Raw genomic sequence first — 19,053 nt, forward strand, 5'->3', positions numbered from 1 at the left:
TTATAAATGGGGCATAACACATGAGCAATCGCTTCAATAAAAATGGAAGATTTTTTCGAATAGAGATTATTTTGTGTTTAAATGCGAATAGATTTAATTGCGTGCGTTTTAATTTATTATTTCATCCAAGTACATGTTACAAATTGTGGTGGTGCGCGAGTGTGTGACGGAAGTTTATACTGGTCAGTGCCAGGCTGTGGGGGACGAGAAGGTTAGCCGTTTGTCGAGCGTTATTTAAGCTTACGTCCTAAAATTGTTGGACGAGTTATTTTTTGTTGTTTTTATGTATTGTTTTACATTTGGTAGTACAGCGCTTGACTTTTCATGACGTCCCGTGAACGCCACAAGCGAACCCTGTGCTACGTCAAAATTTATCAATCGAATTTGTTTATTTTACTGAAATTGTTAAATACCTTAAATATAACTGGAAATTGTTTTTATTCTAGAATTTGTTATTGTCAATGTTTGTTTCGCTTGTTTTTTATTCGGAAATAATACATACGGTGTCCCACACTTTGAATTTGGTTGTACTTTTAAATTTAAATCGCAGATATTTCAAAAATTGTTGATAAAAGTTATGCTAAATTGAACACAAAATAATAATAATTGTACTTTTAGGCGGTTTCCATGTGAAGTTTTTGCAGAAGCCACAACAAAGTAGCTTTTTTTTTACTTTTGTCAAATGTTATTCTTTAAAAAATATCCGGAAGTGCTATTTAATTGTTTTGTAAGTTAATAGTGTATCATGCAACAAGTGCGGTAACCGGCATTTGACTCACGAGTTTATTTGACACGAGCGGAGCGAGTTTTTAATAAACGAGTGAGTTAAAAAGTTTACCGAACGTGTTGCATGCTATGCTTTTTCTACGACCGTTAGTTTTTGGGTACATTTTCGCAAAAACAACACGTGGGAAGCGTGGGAAATATCTCCGAAAACATCCGATTGCTTCCAAACCCGTGCGGTAAAATCCCCGAAATGTCCGAAGTGGCTCGAATTCGTGGGAAACGAAACTGACGTGATAAAGTGACGTTTCCCACACGCTAGATCGGTGGGTAATTAGGTATTTTACAGACGGGAGTAGAAAAATTTATTTAATTTATAGTTATCGCTTGGTCACCCGGTATAATAGACTAGCATTCGGGTGATTTAAAGTGTATTAATCTATGGTTTGTTTCATATATATTAAACTTTTTCTTTTGATTTTACTGGAAACCCTAATGATGATAAATTCGCATTATCGAAATATACGGAGGTTTCCTTTGTTTCAATATTATTTCGAATTTTATTTTGCGGAACGAAATTAGACGTATAAGTTCGTAAAAGCAATTCTCGGTTACATTGCCGCGGAAAGAACTCCGCCGGGCTCGCAAACAGAGTCGTCGGACGAGGTAAAACTAATTTATTTCGTTGGTAGAACGTAAAATTTCCGTTTGCCGCGTCGTGGAAGCGAACGAGATAACCAGACCCTTTCCGTGTTGCCGGGTCGTGTCGCGGCAAATTTTGCATTTCCTATCTGCGAGGTCCCGAATAAAATAAATTATGTACGCGAAAAGTTCCGGTTTGTGGACGGTTTATAAATATCGAAGTCCATATTCTCTTCAAAAAATATCATTATCGGTTTGAGGTCTAATAATATGCTTCGGATCAAATATATTCAGGGTGTTTTCTTAAATAAAGTGATTCCTTGCCTAAAATAAACGGTAGTTAGGTACATAAACGCTGGGTTACTGTTAGACTAATAAATAAACTGCTAGAATAATAAATAATAAGAAATATGTGCTTTACTCAGATTTTTCCTGACGTTTCTCTTATCCACTGGTCATTTAATAAATACATACATATATGGAATAATAACAAAATCGACGAATAGGAAATAATTTTTCGAAGAAACAGTAGGAAATAGAATAAAAATATCACACACATAGCAAGTCTCGTAGGTTTTTTTTATGATTCAGTGTGCAAAAGTATTTGTGAGTATAAGAAACCTGAAACAATGCTAGTTTTTGTAGGGTTTTAGTGTTCGTATATGAAAATCATCTAAATTATCACATTCTTTAACATGTACGAGGTCAAGAAGATCCCTTGGAGCAACATTTTGTATTTTTAAATTCGATTTCGGACGATCTCTGTAGAGATAGCACTAGTAATTCCACAACCATAGCCACAAGAATTTTTTTAAAATTTTTTGTCATTTTTTTATCTTAAAAAGATAAAATACAATAAAATATTTCGTTATATTTTTATATTTTTTAAAATGATTGGAAGGGATTAAATTAGACTGCGTCTATCAATCTTTACTAAGTTTAATAGTAAATTAATAATAATAATAATAATAATAAAATAAATAATAATAAATTTTAATAGACGGATTTATTGAGAATTTTTTTGTCTCCAATTTTTTCATAAAACTATGGTTTTCAATTCAAAAAAATAGAAGGTCAAAAAAATGGTTTACGAATTATCTATCTTTGAAACAATTACATTTTAACAGTAATTTATTAATAAATATTTCTGAAACTAGTTCATTTATTCATGCGTACAACACACACGAATGAAAATACGTTTCCTCCTTCTAAGTCAATTTTGGCTGCAAAAATTTAAATTGTCGTGAATCTTCGACTGTGTTCCAGTTGTTAGCACATGCACAGGATTCATCAAATGGGGCCAAAAGCTTTCTAACAACCTGACACATCTGCAATGTTTTATTGAAATACTGGTTACAATTGCCTATTCAGTTTCACCCTCAAATCCACATATTACAATAGCGGGAGTGACTTTTTCTGGAAAATTCTTCATGGTCCTAACAAAATTAGAAAATTCTGATTCTTTCTTATTCTTCTGGGAAAGAAAAAAAAATGTAGTCAATTAGTCGGAATCTTTATCAATGGCTTTTTTATTGAGTGAAGGTTTGATATACGAGGTGTGTTCAAAAACTAAGATGACTTAAGTTTTACCCAAAAGAATTTATTTATTTATCAAAATTAATATTGTCCTCTTCAAAGTAATAAAAAGGTATAATACACTTGTGCCAAGGCACTTTCTGGTACAGTTTTTAGTTCTTCCGGTGATTTTTTCTTTATCTCCTCAATCCTGCCAAACCTCCTTCCTTTCATGGGTCTCTTGAGTTTTATGAACAGGAAAAAGTCGCAGAATATGGTCGCTGAGGCATGAATGTTGTTTTGTTTTTGGCCAAAAAGTTAGACACAAGCAACGATGAGTGAGCAGGTGCAAAATCCATAAATTGTTTTCCTAAAATTTTGGACGTCTCCTTCGCATTGCTTCTCGCAAACTGCGTATAACTTCAAAGGAATACTCTTTGTTGACCGTACGACCTTGTGGTAAGAACTCTTGATGTACAATAATGAAAAAACAACAAAAAAAAACAAAACAGTAGACAAAACCTTGACAATTGATCGAACTTGACGTACTTTTTTCGGTCTTGCCGAATCTGGATTCTTCCATTGTGACGACTGGGTTTTGGTATCGACGTCCTAACCATATACCCATCATTGGTCACCGGTTATGACCTTCTTGAGCATATCGGGATTATCATTGACGTAGTTTAAGAGCTCCTTTTGTTCAAAATTAAGCAGTTTAGGAACAAATTCTGCTGCTATAAGTTTCATGCCCAAAAACTTCGGAAATAATTTCATGGCACGAGGCAATAGAGATGCCGACATCTGCAGCCACTTCAACAAAAAAATATCAAAGATCGAATGTACGTAGCTCGTCCAGTTACAAAAGTCACCTTACTTTTTGAACACAGCTCATATCTGTAAGGGAGTTCCATTCCTCTTTTCGACCTTGTTACTTTCGAAAATCGATGAAATCGAATTTTCTAAAGTATCTGCGCTCGTATAAAAATTTTATATCTCTGTAACGGTAGGTCCTGTGGGATCGCCGTTGGTACAGAAATGATCACCGTCGAAAAAAAATTTTTTCTTTGTTTGTTTGTCCGTTCTCCTTTCTCCGTTCTCGTCTTTTGGTTTTTCCTGAATAACTTTCGAGGCACATAAGCTTGTAAGAAATGTATCCATCTTTTTTTCGCGATTTTCGACTGTTTTTAAAACACGATAAGTGTCCGAAATGTGAAGCAATCGACTTCATATTTGGCACATATATGCAGCTTTGCCCTGTGACGGAACCTATTGAAAATGAGGGGTGGGGGGGAAGTATTCTAAAAAAATAAAAAATCGCGCGGGTAAGGGTCTACAAAGATCATCATTTTTCAAAAACTGTTTACGAGACCAAAAAAATTCTTGAACCAGAAGAAGCAGAAGATACTGCTCTATAAACTTTTATTCGTGACAATTTTTCAAAAATATACAGAGTGCGCCGCAAATTCAAATAAACTGAACAATGATGAAGACTATGATTCAGATCTCACTTTCTTTTATATTGCGATGTAGCCCGCATCGGTGTCCCCGATATTCCGTGTTAAATGAGAAATGTCCATGTCCACATTAAAACTGTAGAATTTGGGCGCAATCAAATATTACCAAGTATTTTTTAAATATATTGCGTTTTTTTTTTGGTAATTTTAGCTTCCAGAAAAATATTTTTTCCTCCATAATTGTTCATCCGATTGGCAAAATTTTTTAACCGGCAGACGCAGAAGATGCAGTGCAATAACATTTATTTCAGGCATTTTTTCAATTATGTACAGGGTTTCCAAATAATAGGCAAAAATCTAAAAGACCCAGAAAATTGTTTTCTTACAGAGTAAATTATTAGCCGCAAATCAAAAATCGTAAAAAAATATGGCTAATCGGTTCAAACGGTGTCATCAAGAGCTACAATTTTTGTATTTGTATACGCTGCTCGGGATATTTGAAAAAATCCATATTGAAATCGCTATTTCGGGGGCGGTCAAGACGCCATTAAGTCATTGATTATTACGGTGCACTGCATGGTTTCAGAAAAAACTTATTTTCTCGACAACCATTTACTATTTAAAGTTTTGAACCAGGGCTATAACCTCTACTTCGAACAATGATTGTATCATATACAGGGTGTGTCGTTTATGGGCAAAAAATCTAAAATATCCTAAAAATTTCCGTTTTTGTGGCTAAATTATTGGCGATAAATGAAAAACTGTTAAAGATGGGATAATTTTATTTGAACAGTATCGTAAACTGTGTCGTGAGAGTTTCAGGTTTCGTCAATTATACAGGGCGAGAGATACTTGAAAACATATCATTCGGCAAAATTATAACTTTCAAGTTCGACGAGATGTGAAGGACATTCTATACAGGGTGCATGCACAATTAAATTACATCGATTTTGCGAAAGTTCCATAGTGGTCCGCAGGAGCACGATAGAAAAACAATCCGTCCCTTTACCACACGAAACCGCTAGGCACTACGACCTTCCTCGCCCAGCGACGATTTTTCGAAAGCAATCTTGTTTTATGTATTTCTGTAGAGGTCTTGCACTTTTTCTCCTATAGGCTTATTTCGTCGTTTGTTATTCGTTGCATATGCGATACTCTAGAACTTCTGTTAATGAAATCCATCTCTGTCCCTTACAGTATTCGTCTGTCAAGCTCGAGATACTTTCGATAAATTTAACAGGCGAAAATCGATTCCGTTTGCTTAAAATACGTCATCAGCGTAATACGGTTATGTGACGGCCTGTACAAAAAGTTCACTACATCTTCCACTTCTTCGGAAACAATCGATGCAAATCTAATTCAGTCCCGGTATATTCCCTGCGGCACTTTATTATTTTCACCGGGAATTTGCTTGGCGATATTTCTCCAGCTTTGGGGAGTTAAGACGGACACAGTAGCGTAGCGTCGTTAAACGCCCGTAACTTTATAACGTTGAGTTTTTTGGAATTCTTTCCCTGCTTGTCTTACTGCTGCCATTTTAAGACCAGATAAAATGATGACCTTAAAACCAAAAATTGACTCTTAGTCTTAGTCGAGATGGTAGAAATTTTAACATGTCTGTGAAATAAGCAATCTATTTCCTCGAGAGTGTATGACTTTTCTATAGGTCTGAATGCAGCGCCCTGGCCACCAAAGGCAGAGAAAATCATGATATGAGCATACATTTATCTTTAAGAGACTATATCATCGATATCAAAGGAAGACAGTAGTCTCTTAGCAGGCATCAAACGTGCAAAATGTGGACTTTACTTTCTGAAAAAGATAGCAGCCACAGATAGATAATCTGAAGGGTATGCTGTAGCGAGCCCAAAGGAAATTTTTGGACATGTCATTGCTGAAAATCGATAGTGATGGGAGAGCAGTAGTTGAAGTTTGCTGTTATCCTTTTGTTTATTGTACGAGAGCAAGCAGCATGTGTAGCAGATACTGTAGCCACGTGTGTATCCGTTTTCTCCTCTTTCTGACAGAATCTCCATGCTACCACAGTAAATGCCTATTAAACGACGAAAACTTTTAAAATATTCGTCAAACCTTAAATGTCTTTAAGTCGCGCCGCTGCTAAGGTGATTTCGGGGCGCTGGAGGAAAATCGATCCTTAACTACAACTTTCCAAACTTCCGGTCAGGATTAGAATCGGTCCACTTTAATCCGTGTCACGATCGGTTATTGTTTATTTTAATTTTCACTGAGAAACGTGTCCAGTCATGCGCGGATATATACAAGCCGATGTTTTCGCAAAATTTGTGGAGTTTAGTTTACACATGTAAATTTAAATTTATTGTTTTTGGAAATTAAAGTCGCTTATGCCGGCGAGTTATTTCCATTTTATATTATGTTTGCGTTAGCGCTTTAGATAAAACTCAGCACTAGTTTGTTCGATGTTCAACAAACAGTGCTACGACCTATAGCGAACGTGGCGAATACAGTTTATGTACAGGGTGGCTAGTTTAAGAATGGCCTCGAAGCCTACGGGGCTTACAAAAAAAGTTAAATGCAATAGTTGTGTCTATTAAAATAACCTTTTTTTTTTATAATCGTCACTTTTTCATATACAGTGTGGTAACCCTACATTTTATTGCATTTTTGGATAGTTCAAAGACAAATACAACGATATAATGGGTGTTTTTTTTTTCGATGTATAGAATTTTAAGTTGGCATTACAGTTCAATATGGCGAGCAATTTAACAGCTGTCAAGTGATTTATTCTCAGTTTGGTTTGGCAATTCATCATGAATAGACTCACGCCTGAACAACGCTTGCAAATAGTGCAATTTTATTTCGAAAATAATGGTTCTGTGCACACTACGTCCATTTTATCGTCGACAAAATCGTCCATCAGAACAGTTAATTCGATTAACCATGGAACGTTTTCGCACCACGTTATTGATAACTCGCATCCCCAGAGATGCTTATGGAAGATTTTACGGAAGGATCTTGGTTTACGTGCGTACAAAATCAAATGCTTACAAACGATCATCAAGTAAGCGATGAAGCGCACTTCTGGTTGAATGACTACGTCAACAAACAAAACTGCCGCATTTGGAGCGAAGCTAATCCTCAAGTGTATGTCGAAACATCGTTACATCCAGAAAAACTGACTGTTTGGTGCGCTTTATGGGTTGGTGGACTCATTGGTCCTTACTTCTTCAAAAACGATGATGGCCAGAACGTTACAGTCAATGGTGATCGGTATAGAGCTACGATTACTAACTATTTCATTCCTGAATTGAATAACCATGAGGTCCAGGAGATGTGGTTTCAACAAGACGGCGCAACATGTCACACAGCTCGTGCCACAATCGATTTATTGAAAGACACTTTTGGTGACCGCCTAATTTCACGTTTGAATTGGCCTCCAAGATCTTGTGATTTAACACCGCTAGACTACTTTCTGTGGGGCTATGTAAAGTCATTGGTCTATGCGGATAAGCCACAAACGCTTGACCATTTGGAAGACAACCTTCGCCGTGTTATTGCCGATATACGGCCACAAATGTTGGAAAAAGTCATCGAAAATTGGACGTCCAGATTGGACTACATCCGCGCCAGCCGTGGCGGTCATATGCCAGAAATCATATTTAAAATGTAATGCCACAAGATTATCTTTCGGATCAATAAAATTCATGTCAATCGAATAATCCATCGTTATTTTATTGCAACTTTTTTCCATCTACTATTTTTACGAAAGTAATGCTTTTCTTTAGGCAATGATCAAATTTGAAATATTTTCTTAAAATAAGCGGCATTGCCACGTTTCGCCAAATGATGCTTTTCTCAATTTTCTTAAATGAGATGCGCTGTATATTATTGGATTTTCGAATGGCCACCTTAATAGCAATTTCAATGAAATAACACAGTGCGGTACTCCGACTTACAGTTTCGGCTTAATTGGCAGATAAAATTAAAAACTAGGTATAAGATTTAAATTATTAAGATATGACACTGGGAATTAGCTCCTTATCAACTTATTCACGACCGTTTTAGAGCATTGTTAAGAAGTTATATTAAAAACAAAATATTATGCTTTGCACAATGTGGCCAAATTTCGCAAAATTACTTATTTCTACTTTAAAATATCTACGTGAAATGATTTCCAAAAATTTACACTAACTACTGATGCATATTACTTACAAGTAAAATTAATTAAATTAATTTTTCTAATTTTATTTGTAAATGGCATTTGACACGCAATTCATAACACTGTCAACGATTTATCTTTGTAAACCATATCTCTCAATGTGCCCAACAAAAAAAAGTTTTGTCCAATCCACTCTCTGAAATTTTCGTTTAAAAAACAACCGATTGCAGCACTTCGATGGAAAGGAGCGCCATCTTGCTGCCAAATTAAATTTGAATGCTCTCTTTGGGGAATATTATTATGTGTAAGTGAACGAATTTCTTTCCTTAATAAGTTTGAATGTCGTACGGATGTTAAATGCCTATCCATCATTATATTGCAAAATTGGAGTCGTAAGTTAAAATCCGATTCTTGTAGTTTTTGTACTGCTGTGAATTTAAATAGCTTATAACTGTTAATTTTTAAATATACTTAAAGTGTGGTTCGTCTCGCGTCTACATCTGAAACGGCAAGGCGGGTGGAGGTCTGGAGTATTTTCAAAATGCAAAAGAATATCTAGATGCATATTTTCATCCAAAACTGTTGGCCTCCTAATTTTTTTCACTAAAACACTGCTATTTGTTCGAAACTGAATTTTGGCAAATGTTTTTTTCCTGTCAATCGACTATGAGAAAATTTGGCTCTGAAAGCAAGAGCCGGACTTTTGTTATTGGCGATCTAACATTCTAATAGGTCAACTTGTTCCTCCTTCCTATACATTATACAAAATAGACAATAAAAATGCAACTTAATAAAATAAATAGAAAATATATTTTTTTAAAGTTTTTTCGCATTGAAGGACATTATTTACAAGGTTCTTAAACTATGAATGTAAAATAATTGATGTATTATTGGAAAATAATTTCCCGTTAAGCCAAAGCGGTAAGTCAGAGACCCGTACTATGTTATATAATTGAAATTACGATTAAAGTGGCTATATCCAATAATATACAGGGTGCCTCAATGAAGAAAATTGAGAAAAGTATCATTTTACGAAACGTGGCAATATTTTAAATTTGATCATAGCCTAAAGAAAGGCATTATTTTCGTAAAAGTAATAGATGGAAACAAGTTTAAAAAGTTAATAAGCCACACAACAATGATGGTTTAAACGTAAGCCGAATTCTGAAGATGATCACTAATGCGTTCGAAACGCTGCATCACAGACTCATACTCATATATATCGTTGAATTTGTCTTTGAAAGGACTATCCAAAAATGCAATAAAAATGTATTTTGTTCTAATTTAAAAAATGTGCCTTTGTTTTACCACCCTGTATATAAAAAACTGACGATTGGAAAAATGAAAAAAAAAGGTCATTTTAATAAAAACAATTTTTATATTTAATTTTTTCCTGCAACCCCCGTAGGTTTCGAGATAAGGTACAGGCCTTTCTTAACCGGTCCTCCCTGAACGAAATATTTATTTACTATTTGTTTTTAATCCAGTTGCAGTATGTGATAGTTTATCTGGACAGAATGGTCATACTGTTTTACGTCCATACTATAGTATATTCAACTCCAACTCTTAATATACCTGTTGATAACTGGAAAAATACGTTACAATACATTAATTGCTCCTTGGTATAGGAAAGATCTTGATCCGTCTCTATCTCCATAGTCCCGTGGTGTTGGTGACCCGTCCCTATTCAGATGAACCATATTCCTTATTTACAAAAACAAAGTCACAAAATTTGCCTGTAATCTCAGAACACAAACTCAAGGCTTCGCAAATAATTTTGAATATCGGGTTCAAAATAAAATTTTGTAATAAATATTCTTTAATTCCAATTATTGTATTTGATTTATTTGCGTTTTCCATTGCGGTGCCGCTGTTATCCCGAATATTCTTTTTGCTCTCTAGAGTCCTGAAAGTGTCACTTTTCCACGTGAGTTTCTTGTCGTAGGTACCCGAGACTCTTCGGACATTACCGGGATATTACCGCACGGGTTTCGGAACAAATGGATGTTTTCGGAGATTTTACATCACAGCTTGAATTTTGACGTTTGTCAGTTCTGACACTCCTGTGATTGAATGTATTCGAGTTGTTTTGCAAAAATTCATAGAAAAACTAACGGTCATAGAAAAAATATAATATGCAACACATCTGGTATTATTAAAAAGTTTACCACACGTGTGGTGTACTTTTTCTACGACTGTTAGTTTTTGGGTGCATTGACTGACATGACCGTCAGAATTGACAAACGTCAAAATTCAAGCCGTGTGGTAAAATCTGCCCAAAACATCTGAGTGCTCCCAAACCCGAGCGGTAATAACCCGAAAATGTCCGAAGTGGCTCGGATCCTGGGGACACGAAACTCAAGTGGTAAAGTCACGCTTTCCCATGCTGATTTTACAGAAGGGAGTAGAAAAAAGTCACTCGTTAATTAAACGCTGTCGGTCTCTACCTGTTTCAGTCTGTCTGTCTCTGCCTTTGTGTGCCTCCGTCTGTCTTTGTGTCTCTGTCTTTGTCTGTCTTTATCTGTCTGTCTATCTCTGCTTGTCTCTGTCTGTCTGTCCGTCTCTGTTAGTCTGTCTGTCTCTGGTCTCTGGCTGTCTGTCTCTGTCTGTCTGTCTGTCTGTCTGTCTGGCTATCTTTGTCTATTTCTGTCTGTCTCTGTCTGTCCGTCTCTGTCTCTGTGTATCTCTGTCTGTCGATCTTTCTTTGTCTGTCTATCTCTGTCTCTCCGTCTGTCTTTCTGTATGACTGCTCTCCGTTCGTGCCAAGTCCTGACTCAAATGCCGTTTACCGCACTGAATTCCATAATATATTACAAAAAGTCAGTAATTAACATTTCAATTAGGTATTGGTTGGCTTGATACACTTTATCATTTTTGTTATTAGCTTTAAAAGAAACCTCCGCGTATATTAGAAAGCACGAGACAATATTCCGTCCCGTATAGCTTGAACAATCCTCCATGGTATATCCTCAACTTGATTTCACTCCAGTCTAGCACTCGCAATCCAACTTAAATGGTAGATCCGTAAGTATATGTAAATTAGACTTCGTTTGCATTACAGTCCCGCCTGACATAGAAAACGAAAACACAAGCGGCGACATGTCAGCGTCCGAGGGAGACAACGCGACTCTCTGGTGTAAAGCTTCGGGCCATCCGTCCCCGCGGATTTTGTGGAGACGTGAGGACGGAGAGCCCATCATCGTCCGACGGGGATTCAGAAATTATTCGCGAGGTAAGGTAAATGCGCATCCTGTCGAAGACTTTAGGAAATATGTTTCCTATTGTTATTTTTACTATTTTGGAATCTGGTATCCAACTCATAACTGTTCCGTATTTTCATCACCAACACTTATTCCGCAATGCTGTTTAGACGAGCGCTGAGTGAAACAGAAGATCCGGATAGTGCTGAGGGATTGCATTGCATGATTGTTTAGCTGAACAGAATGGTCGTACGTGTTTTACGTCTTCTTCCATGCCTTAGTATATTCAACTCTAAAGAACATTTGTCGCACTCCATATCTAACCATACTTCAACCCTAGAAACATTTGTGGCACCAAATCAAATGAGAGAGCAGAAAATGTTTCTCTTACTTTACTGCATCGGTTGCTGTTTAGTCGAACTTGCTAACGTTTCGCCGATCATCCTGTTGGCTTCATCAGAGCTTAACTGAAACTGGCTCGCATTTTTCTCCGTACGTGTTTATATATTGGTTAAGAGGGCGGAGCTAAGTTGTAAGATCTTTAAGATTGCTACGTTGTACAGAAATTTTCTTAAAATATCCCATCATGTCAAAAACCTCATCCGCTTATAAAATTCTTCAAAAATCTAATTTAGCTTTACTGCTACAAAAAAATCATCATACCCTTAAGGAAATAGATCATATCAATAAAACCCTTCTGTCTCTACATCCTGAATACCCTTTCAAATATGATCCGTGGCAAATCTTCCAATCTTCGTTTATCTTCTATCTTCTAATCACATTCAGAAATTTGAGAAGCTAACGTCAGTACTAGTGAAACCATCAAACTCCTATCAACTACCCAACACTGTGATAAAAGTATCATCGCACAAGAAAGAATCAGTTCTTGCAAAAGGTTCCAACTTCGTCCTTGTCCCACGATTACCTCCAAAAAGGAAATAATGTCCAGTCTTAAAAAATCAAAACCTCCTAAATCTAGTATTCCAAAGCCACAACGCATTACTCTAAAATCTCTAAAATCTAATCCCGACATCGTAATCCTAATAGCTCATAAAGGAAATGCTCTATGATGGTCATGAACACAAATGAATATCAGGAAAAGATTTAAGATATTCTCACAGATGGATCAATCGTCATATATGGAGCGCAACCTGAAATCTGTTATTAAGGCTTCTTCTCTGTCAGACCCAGTGAAAAGGCCTGTCACCCCTCACGACTCTAAAATTTCTCGTCTCTAGAGACTCCCTAATAATCTCTAGCTTCTATATTAAAACCCTTTACAGGGAAAACTGATAGTCTCGTACATAATACCTTTCACTTCATTGAACAATTAACAAGCATTACATTAGTTCCACAAGATATTCTGGTTATATTCCCGAAACTCTGAGAATCTTTTCAGATATATTAAAATCCGAGAATCTGGAACCAAACCTTCTCACCTCAATTGAACAATGCTTGTCTGGAACGTATTTTTCTTATAATGGTCAAATTTTTGAACAAAGCATTAGTATATAGTCCCCTGATTTTGGCCAAAATGTCTAAAAGTCAATTCTCAACTCAAATGTGAGGGTATTACAAATTACAAATGGTTTAGATAAAAAATGCATTGGCGGCTGTGACTTTGAAAGTCAAGTTTATGCTTGTTTTAATAAAAGCAGATTTTTTTTTGCAATGGAGATTACAAACTCAGGTAAGGTTATGAAAATTTTTAGAAAAGACTGTGAAATATTTGCTTGTTTTAATTAGTAATAGATATAAATATGAAGCAGTATATTTTTCATTAAAAAAACTGCTTTTATGAAGTTTTGTTTGGACTATAAAAAATGATTAAAAGTGATAATTCTGAGGTTAACGTTTTTTGGCACTCTTATATACTGACCTTGTGACTGCGTAATTTTTTTTGTTATCAAGTGCAAACATCAGAGAAAAAACATTTTTTTTAGGTCACTACAGGTTCAAGAATTAAGAACTCTCTAATGTTTAGTGTTTCGAAGGAAAAGCATTGGCAAAGCCATCCACTATTGCCAAATATGTTTTAGATAGCATAAAAGAAAATAAATTGCCCAATAAATATAAGAAGTATGTTCGTAAGAAAACTCGTATTTTTTGCGTCAATCTGTCCGCCAAATGAAAGAAAGTGCGACGGAACAAGTTTTTGTTCAATTCAAAATACAAAAGCTGGTTTCAGCGGTTACTAGTTTTGGAAAAGTGGGCTGAACCTAAAGCTGAATTGACAACACAGTGTGAACAAGTGTCGGTGGGGCGTCCAAAATGACCTTTTTCTGAAAAAACTGAGCTATCACAGAAATGCACTACAGTTATCTCGGGAAATGAATCACTATATTCAGTTAATAGTAAATACGGCAGTGGTTGAGTGGAGGCAAAGATTTGTCGGGTGTTTTGAAAGAGACCAAACGAAGTGCGATACGTGCATCAAAAATCAAAAAAGTATTATTTGCTACCAAAGAACCGATGAAGTACAGCTATCAAGATGCACTTGCTTTTATACTTGACAACAGATTCACGAAACAACAATACTTGGTTATCCGATTGGGTGCACAGGCCCGAAATTGCTACATATTCCTAGCCTATAATATAATAATATTGTGGAGGCCAAAAAAGACTGTCGACCATCGAATACCATTGTTACTGAGACAACGGCCAAAGTCCCCTTGCAAAATGTTCTTAACCACACCACAAAAAGAATTTTACTTATGCAAGAAGAGGTTTTTCTCAGCGTTTCTAGAAGCCAGATGTCAGCTATGTTAGTTGTGAGTTATGCTTTTGATGGAAGCTCAGGGCAGACTCAATACAAACAAAAAATGTCTTCTGAAGATACACTAGGTGCGAGAATTTTCGCTACCACCACAATTCCTTTGAGGCTAACTCAAATGGCATTATCCTCTGGAATAATGAAATTCCACAATCTCTGAGGTTTTGAAGGCCGTTGAAACTGGAATATGGCAAAGAAACTAGAGATCATGTTATGAAAGAGAAAGATAATGAAATTATCAAGAATACCAAACCTGGATCAACAATTTTCATGTTAAAGTACATTTTGATTTACACTTGACTTTGATTGATGGAAAAATCTTAAGCAAAATAAAAAGCAAAATTTTTAACTACTAATAATTTTGAAGACCTCAACTCTGCAACAAAGGACAATGCAGTTCATTATGGTATAAGCCCCCTGCATTGCTGGATAAGATTTTTGAGTGCGTCGTGCACATTTCTTACAGAATTGAATTAAAAATCTGGCAAGTGAGGGCTTCAGAAAATAAGGCATCTTTCAAAATGCGAAAAAAGCTCATCCAAAATTTATTTTGGTCTCGTTTTGACTTTGCATTTTCCAATGCTCAAGAATTTGCAGAGATAACAGGTGTTTCTTACAGTTTGATATATCATTTCTGGGGCGTACTGTTTCGAGATTGATCACATTTTCATGGAAACATATCCATGATTTCCAATGCCTGCCACCATTCACAAAATTATTGTACATAATAAACAAATCATTCAAAAACCATGTGTTGTCGATAGGTTTTTTTTTTGGTGAGGATGCTTAGAAATAAGATATACCAGCAGGATGTCAGAAAAAGCAGCAGAATTAATAACTTGATCGATATATTTAATCGAGCAATGGATACCTCAGACCCATTCACATCTTCGTTGTCCCTTAAAATAAGAAAATCAAGTTCAAGATTTATTCAATCCCTATGTCTTGATGAGGATAAATTAGAAGATTTAGATAGGGAGTCGTCGAAAATAGACAATTTTTTTGATTCCTTAGAATTGGAAATCTTAGAGTTGGACAGTGAACATTTGTGAAGTAAGTAAAATTGTAAATACACATATATGTCGTTTTTCTTTTAAAGATATTGTTTTTGTGACCCAATGGTTTCAAATGCACGCAAAGGCAATAACTTAAGCGAGTGTAACAAGTCGCAATTTTATAAAAGTGTTACACAATATTCTCTTCTCAAATTTAGTCAAAGGGGAACGTGCACAAGTGATGATACACGATCATGCATGTCCTACTAGAATCTTAGTTAGGTATCATATTAATTTAGTTTTTTATTCAAGTTCTGTCTGTCTGTGTCTTAACAGAGGTTTGTTCAGAAGAGCACGTGTACGATTCTGGGATACATATGTTGATGCTTCTATAAAAAAATATCCTTGGAGTAACAGTAACAAGCAAAACACGTTTCTGAAGTTCATTCACAATACAAAATGTTAATAAATAATTTTGGCCACAATAAGTGTGCTGTAGAGTACTGCGAAACTTCGGGAACAGCTATGGGATCTCCATTATCACCAGTCATAGCGTATATATTTATGGAAGCCTTTGAGAAGAAAACTGTCGACTCCTTCCATGTAAAACCAAAATTATGGAAACCCTACGTTGATGATACTTTTGTTATTTGTCCTCATGGTCAGGAATCCGTAGTAGATTTTCTTAGACATTTAAACTCTATGCACCCTAACATACGTTTTACTATTGAAATAGAAACTAATAACAACCTCCCATGCTTAGATATTCTGATCAATAGAAAGTCAGACCTAACATTAGGTCATTGTGTTTACAGAAAACCTACGCACACAGACCCATAGCTTTATGCTTTGTCACATCACCATCCGGCCCAAAAAACATCTCAGCCCGAGTCACTGAACCCAGAATTAAAACACCTTACCTCTGTTCTTTTCTCTAATAATATCCACATTAAGGATATTAAGCATTCCATCAGGAAAATACACTTCACTACAACCTTCCAATAGCGTCACTGACCACATATCAAAAATTCTTAAGAAATATAACGGCAAAACTAGATTTACTACTTGTCCAAAAATCTCTCAACATCTTCGATCCATCAAAGACAAAATTTCATTTGTGATGCCAGAAGTTTTAAGACAAATTAACTCATCAACAGTTGCCGAACACAATCACGAAACTGGACATAAATATAAAATAAAACTAAAATTCTTGCATGTAATAAATTCTCCTATCAACGGAATCTATAGAAATGTATAAGCAACCAAACAATCTTAACCGCCACTCAATATATAAGCAGGTACAGAGTGAAATGCGAGCCAGTTTCCGTTAAACTCTGAAGAAGTCAAAAGTATGATTGGGGAAACGTTAGCGAGTTCAACTCAACAACAGAAGTTTTGTAAATAGTATGTAATGAATCTAATTAATAATGTTAATTAATAATTTACCTGGCGATAGCTAGAGAAATGCGTTACAGTATATTAATTGCTCCTTGTTAAAGAAAATATCTTACTCATGAATTACCGACCTGTTTGGACTTTTGATGGGTGGTTTCGCTTCCTCTTCTGCAGTAATTTAAAAACAATGGACTTTTGAACTACGGGAAATTATCAAAACATCTTTTCGTTGGTGTGAATGTCGCCATTTTATCAATAATCTCTTGGTACTGTGAGTGAACAAATTGTTAAACTGTTTTTACTTTAATATAATTGAAATTGTTCCGATAGATGGGGATATGTACCCGTACTCGTGTAAAAATAGCAATGCGACGTATTGTTTCAGTCGAATCCTACAACGGGAGCAGCCTTCATTTCTGGCGAGTTGACAGAACGCAAATGGGCACATATTTGTGCATCGCAATCAACGACGTACCACCTGCGGTTAGCAAACGGGTCGCTCTGAACGTCAATTGTAAGTAGGATATACTTATTTTTCGCTATAGAAGCGACGAAATGATAATATGACCATTTCATACTCTTGAATTGACTTTTTGTATACTAGTAATGTCAGAATTTTATATTCATTTAATGACACCGAGTTACATACTCAGCAAGATATACTCAACTCTTTTGCACTGTTTTAGATAGTCATTTTCTAACGGCAGTTCTCTCAACAATTTTATGGTATTAGTAATTTAAACCACTCTGAAAATATAAACATGAATATGTTCTTCGAATACGAGATGAAAAAAGCTCTTAATTAAAACTAAATTTACAATGGCTCCAAATTTAATACCAGCATTCTTTATACATGACTGTCATTTTGTTCTGGCTAAACCGCTTGTAATACTTTTTAATATGTTTTTCTTATCTCCAATTCCTGTAAACTTTTAGAAACATTCCTACAGGACAAAATATTTCATGTTTTTTTAAAGGAAGGTCCACCATTATCAATATAACGATTATGTCTTAGTTTTCGAGGCTATTGATGAAGGTTCTCAAATGCACTTGATATATTTTGATTTTTCGAAAGCGTCTGGTTGCCTTGATCACAAATTTCTAATCCACAAGCTCCCTGCCTGTGGATTTTCTGAATTGCTTGTTAATTTGTTTTCTTCTTACTTGTCTAACCGCCCTCAGTACGTCTACTCGTATCTCTATGGCAACACTTTCGATGAATACATTGCTTCTTCAGGCGGTCCTCAAGACCCAATAATTATTATTCAACATTTTCGTTGATGACACTGGAAAGGACCTTAATGTCAGTTTGGAGCAAATGAACAATTTTTCCCTAGATAATAACTTGCAACTTAATACAACCATGATGTAAGATATGACTATCATCTTTTTGATAAAAGTCTCTCCCGTTCTTTTTGTGACTCGGGAGTAATATCATTTGTTCCTTATATCAATAAGGTCCTGGCAGAAAACTCAAAAAGCTCTGGATTTATCGTACGTTGCACCAGAGACTTTGAAAATACAGAAGTGATAAAAGTATTATATAGCTTATACGTCAAGTATCAGTGGTTTGGTCGTGTCGATCGACATGATTACCATTATTTAATAACTTTATTCAAAATTTTATTATTATTATTATTATTACATAGACTAAATTTTCTGGTTCCCCTTATTAACTCTAGACATAGTAACATTCTTTCTGCCCACACCAAGAAATAATATTTTAATTCACATATTTTCTCAATGTGCTCCAAATACAATGCTTGACAGGATTTGGACATTTTTTTCGCAAAGTTATTGTTATTGTCTCATTAACTATAATTGTTAATTTCAGTCTTTTCCCATTCTCTGTTTTTTTTTATTAGATTTAATGTTTATGTTAGGCTAGACTTAAGTTTTGCCATATCACCATTACTTGCAATGCCTCTGTAGCAATTTATTTCTTTGTACTACAACCTACCCGTTAGTTGGACTTCATGCCTGTTAGGCAGACTTCCTTAAATAAATATCTACCACCTACCAAATATTAACCGCCTGAGGAATTACCAAGAGAATATGGGAGAATAGGGAGGAAATGTGGGGGACAATCGGGACATATATGATAATAAGTAATGAAGCAGAATATTATTGGTGAGAGTATAAGCAACTTTGGAACAGTGGTAAATATCTAAGTAAAAATATCCACCAAATTGACAAGTTTCCTCCGTGTATATATAGT

General features: G+C 35.5%; 1 protein-coding gene across 1 annotated transcript in view; it reads left to right on the forward strand.

The window, feature by feature from the left end:
- The window catches only part of LOC132701962 (lachesin-like), a 114,929-nt gene that overhangs the window by 23,725 nt on the left and 72,151 nt on the right, over nt 1–19,053 (forward strand). Inside the window, exons 4-5 of the mRNA XM_060670321.1 lie at nt 11,534–11,704; nt 17,221–17,349. Of these exons, the coding sequence (XP_060526304.1) occupies nt 11,534–11,704; nt 17,221–17,349 (300 nt within the window). The remainder of the gene's footprint in view (nt 1–11,533; nt 11,705–17,220; nt 17,350–19,053) is intronic.

This window comes from Cylas formicarius, unplaced genomic scaffold (genome assembly GCF_029955315.1).
Source record: "Cylas formicarius isolate icCylForm1 unplaced genomic scaffold, icCylForm1.1 PGA_scaffold_5__7_contigs__length_24384050, whole genome shotgun sequence".
NCBI classification, from domain to species: domain Eukaryota; kingdom Metazoa; phylum Arthropoda; class Insecta; order Coleoptera; family Brentidae; genus Cylas; species Cylas formicarius.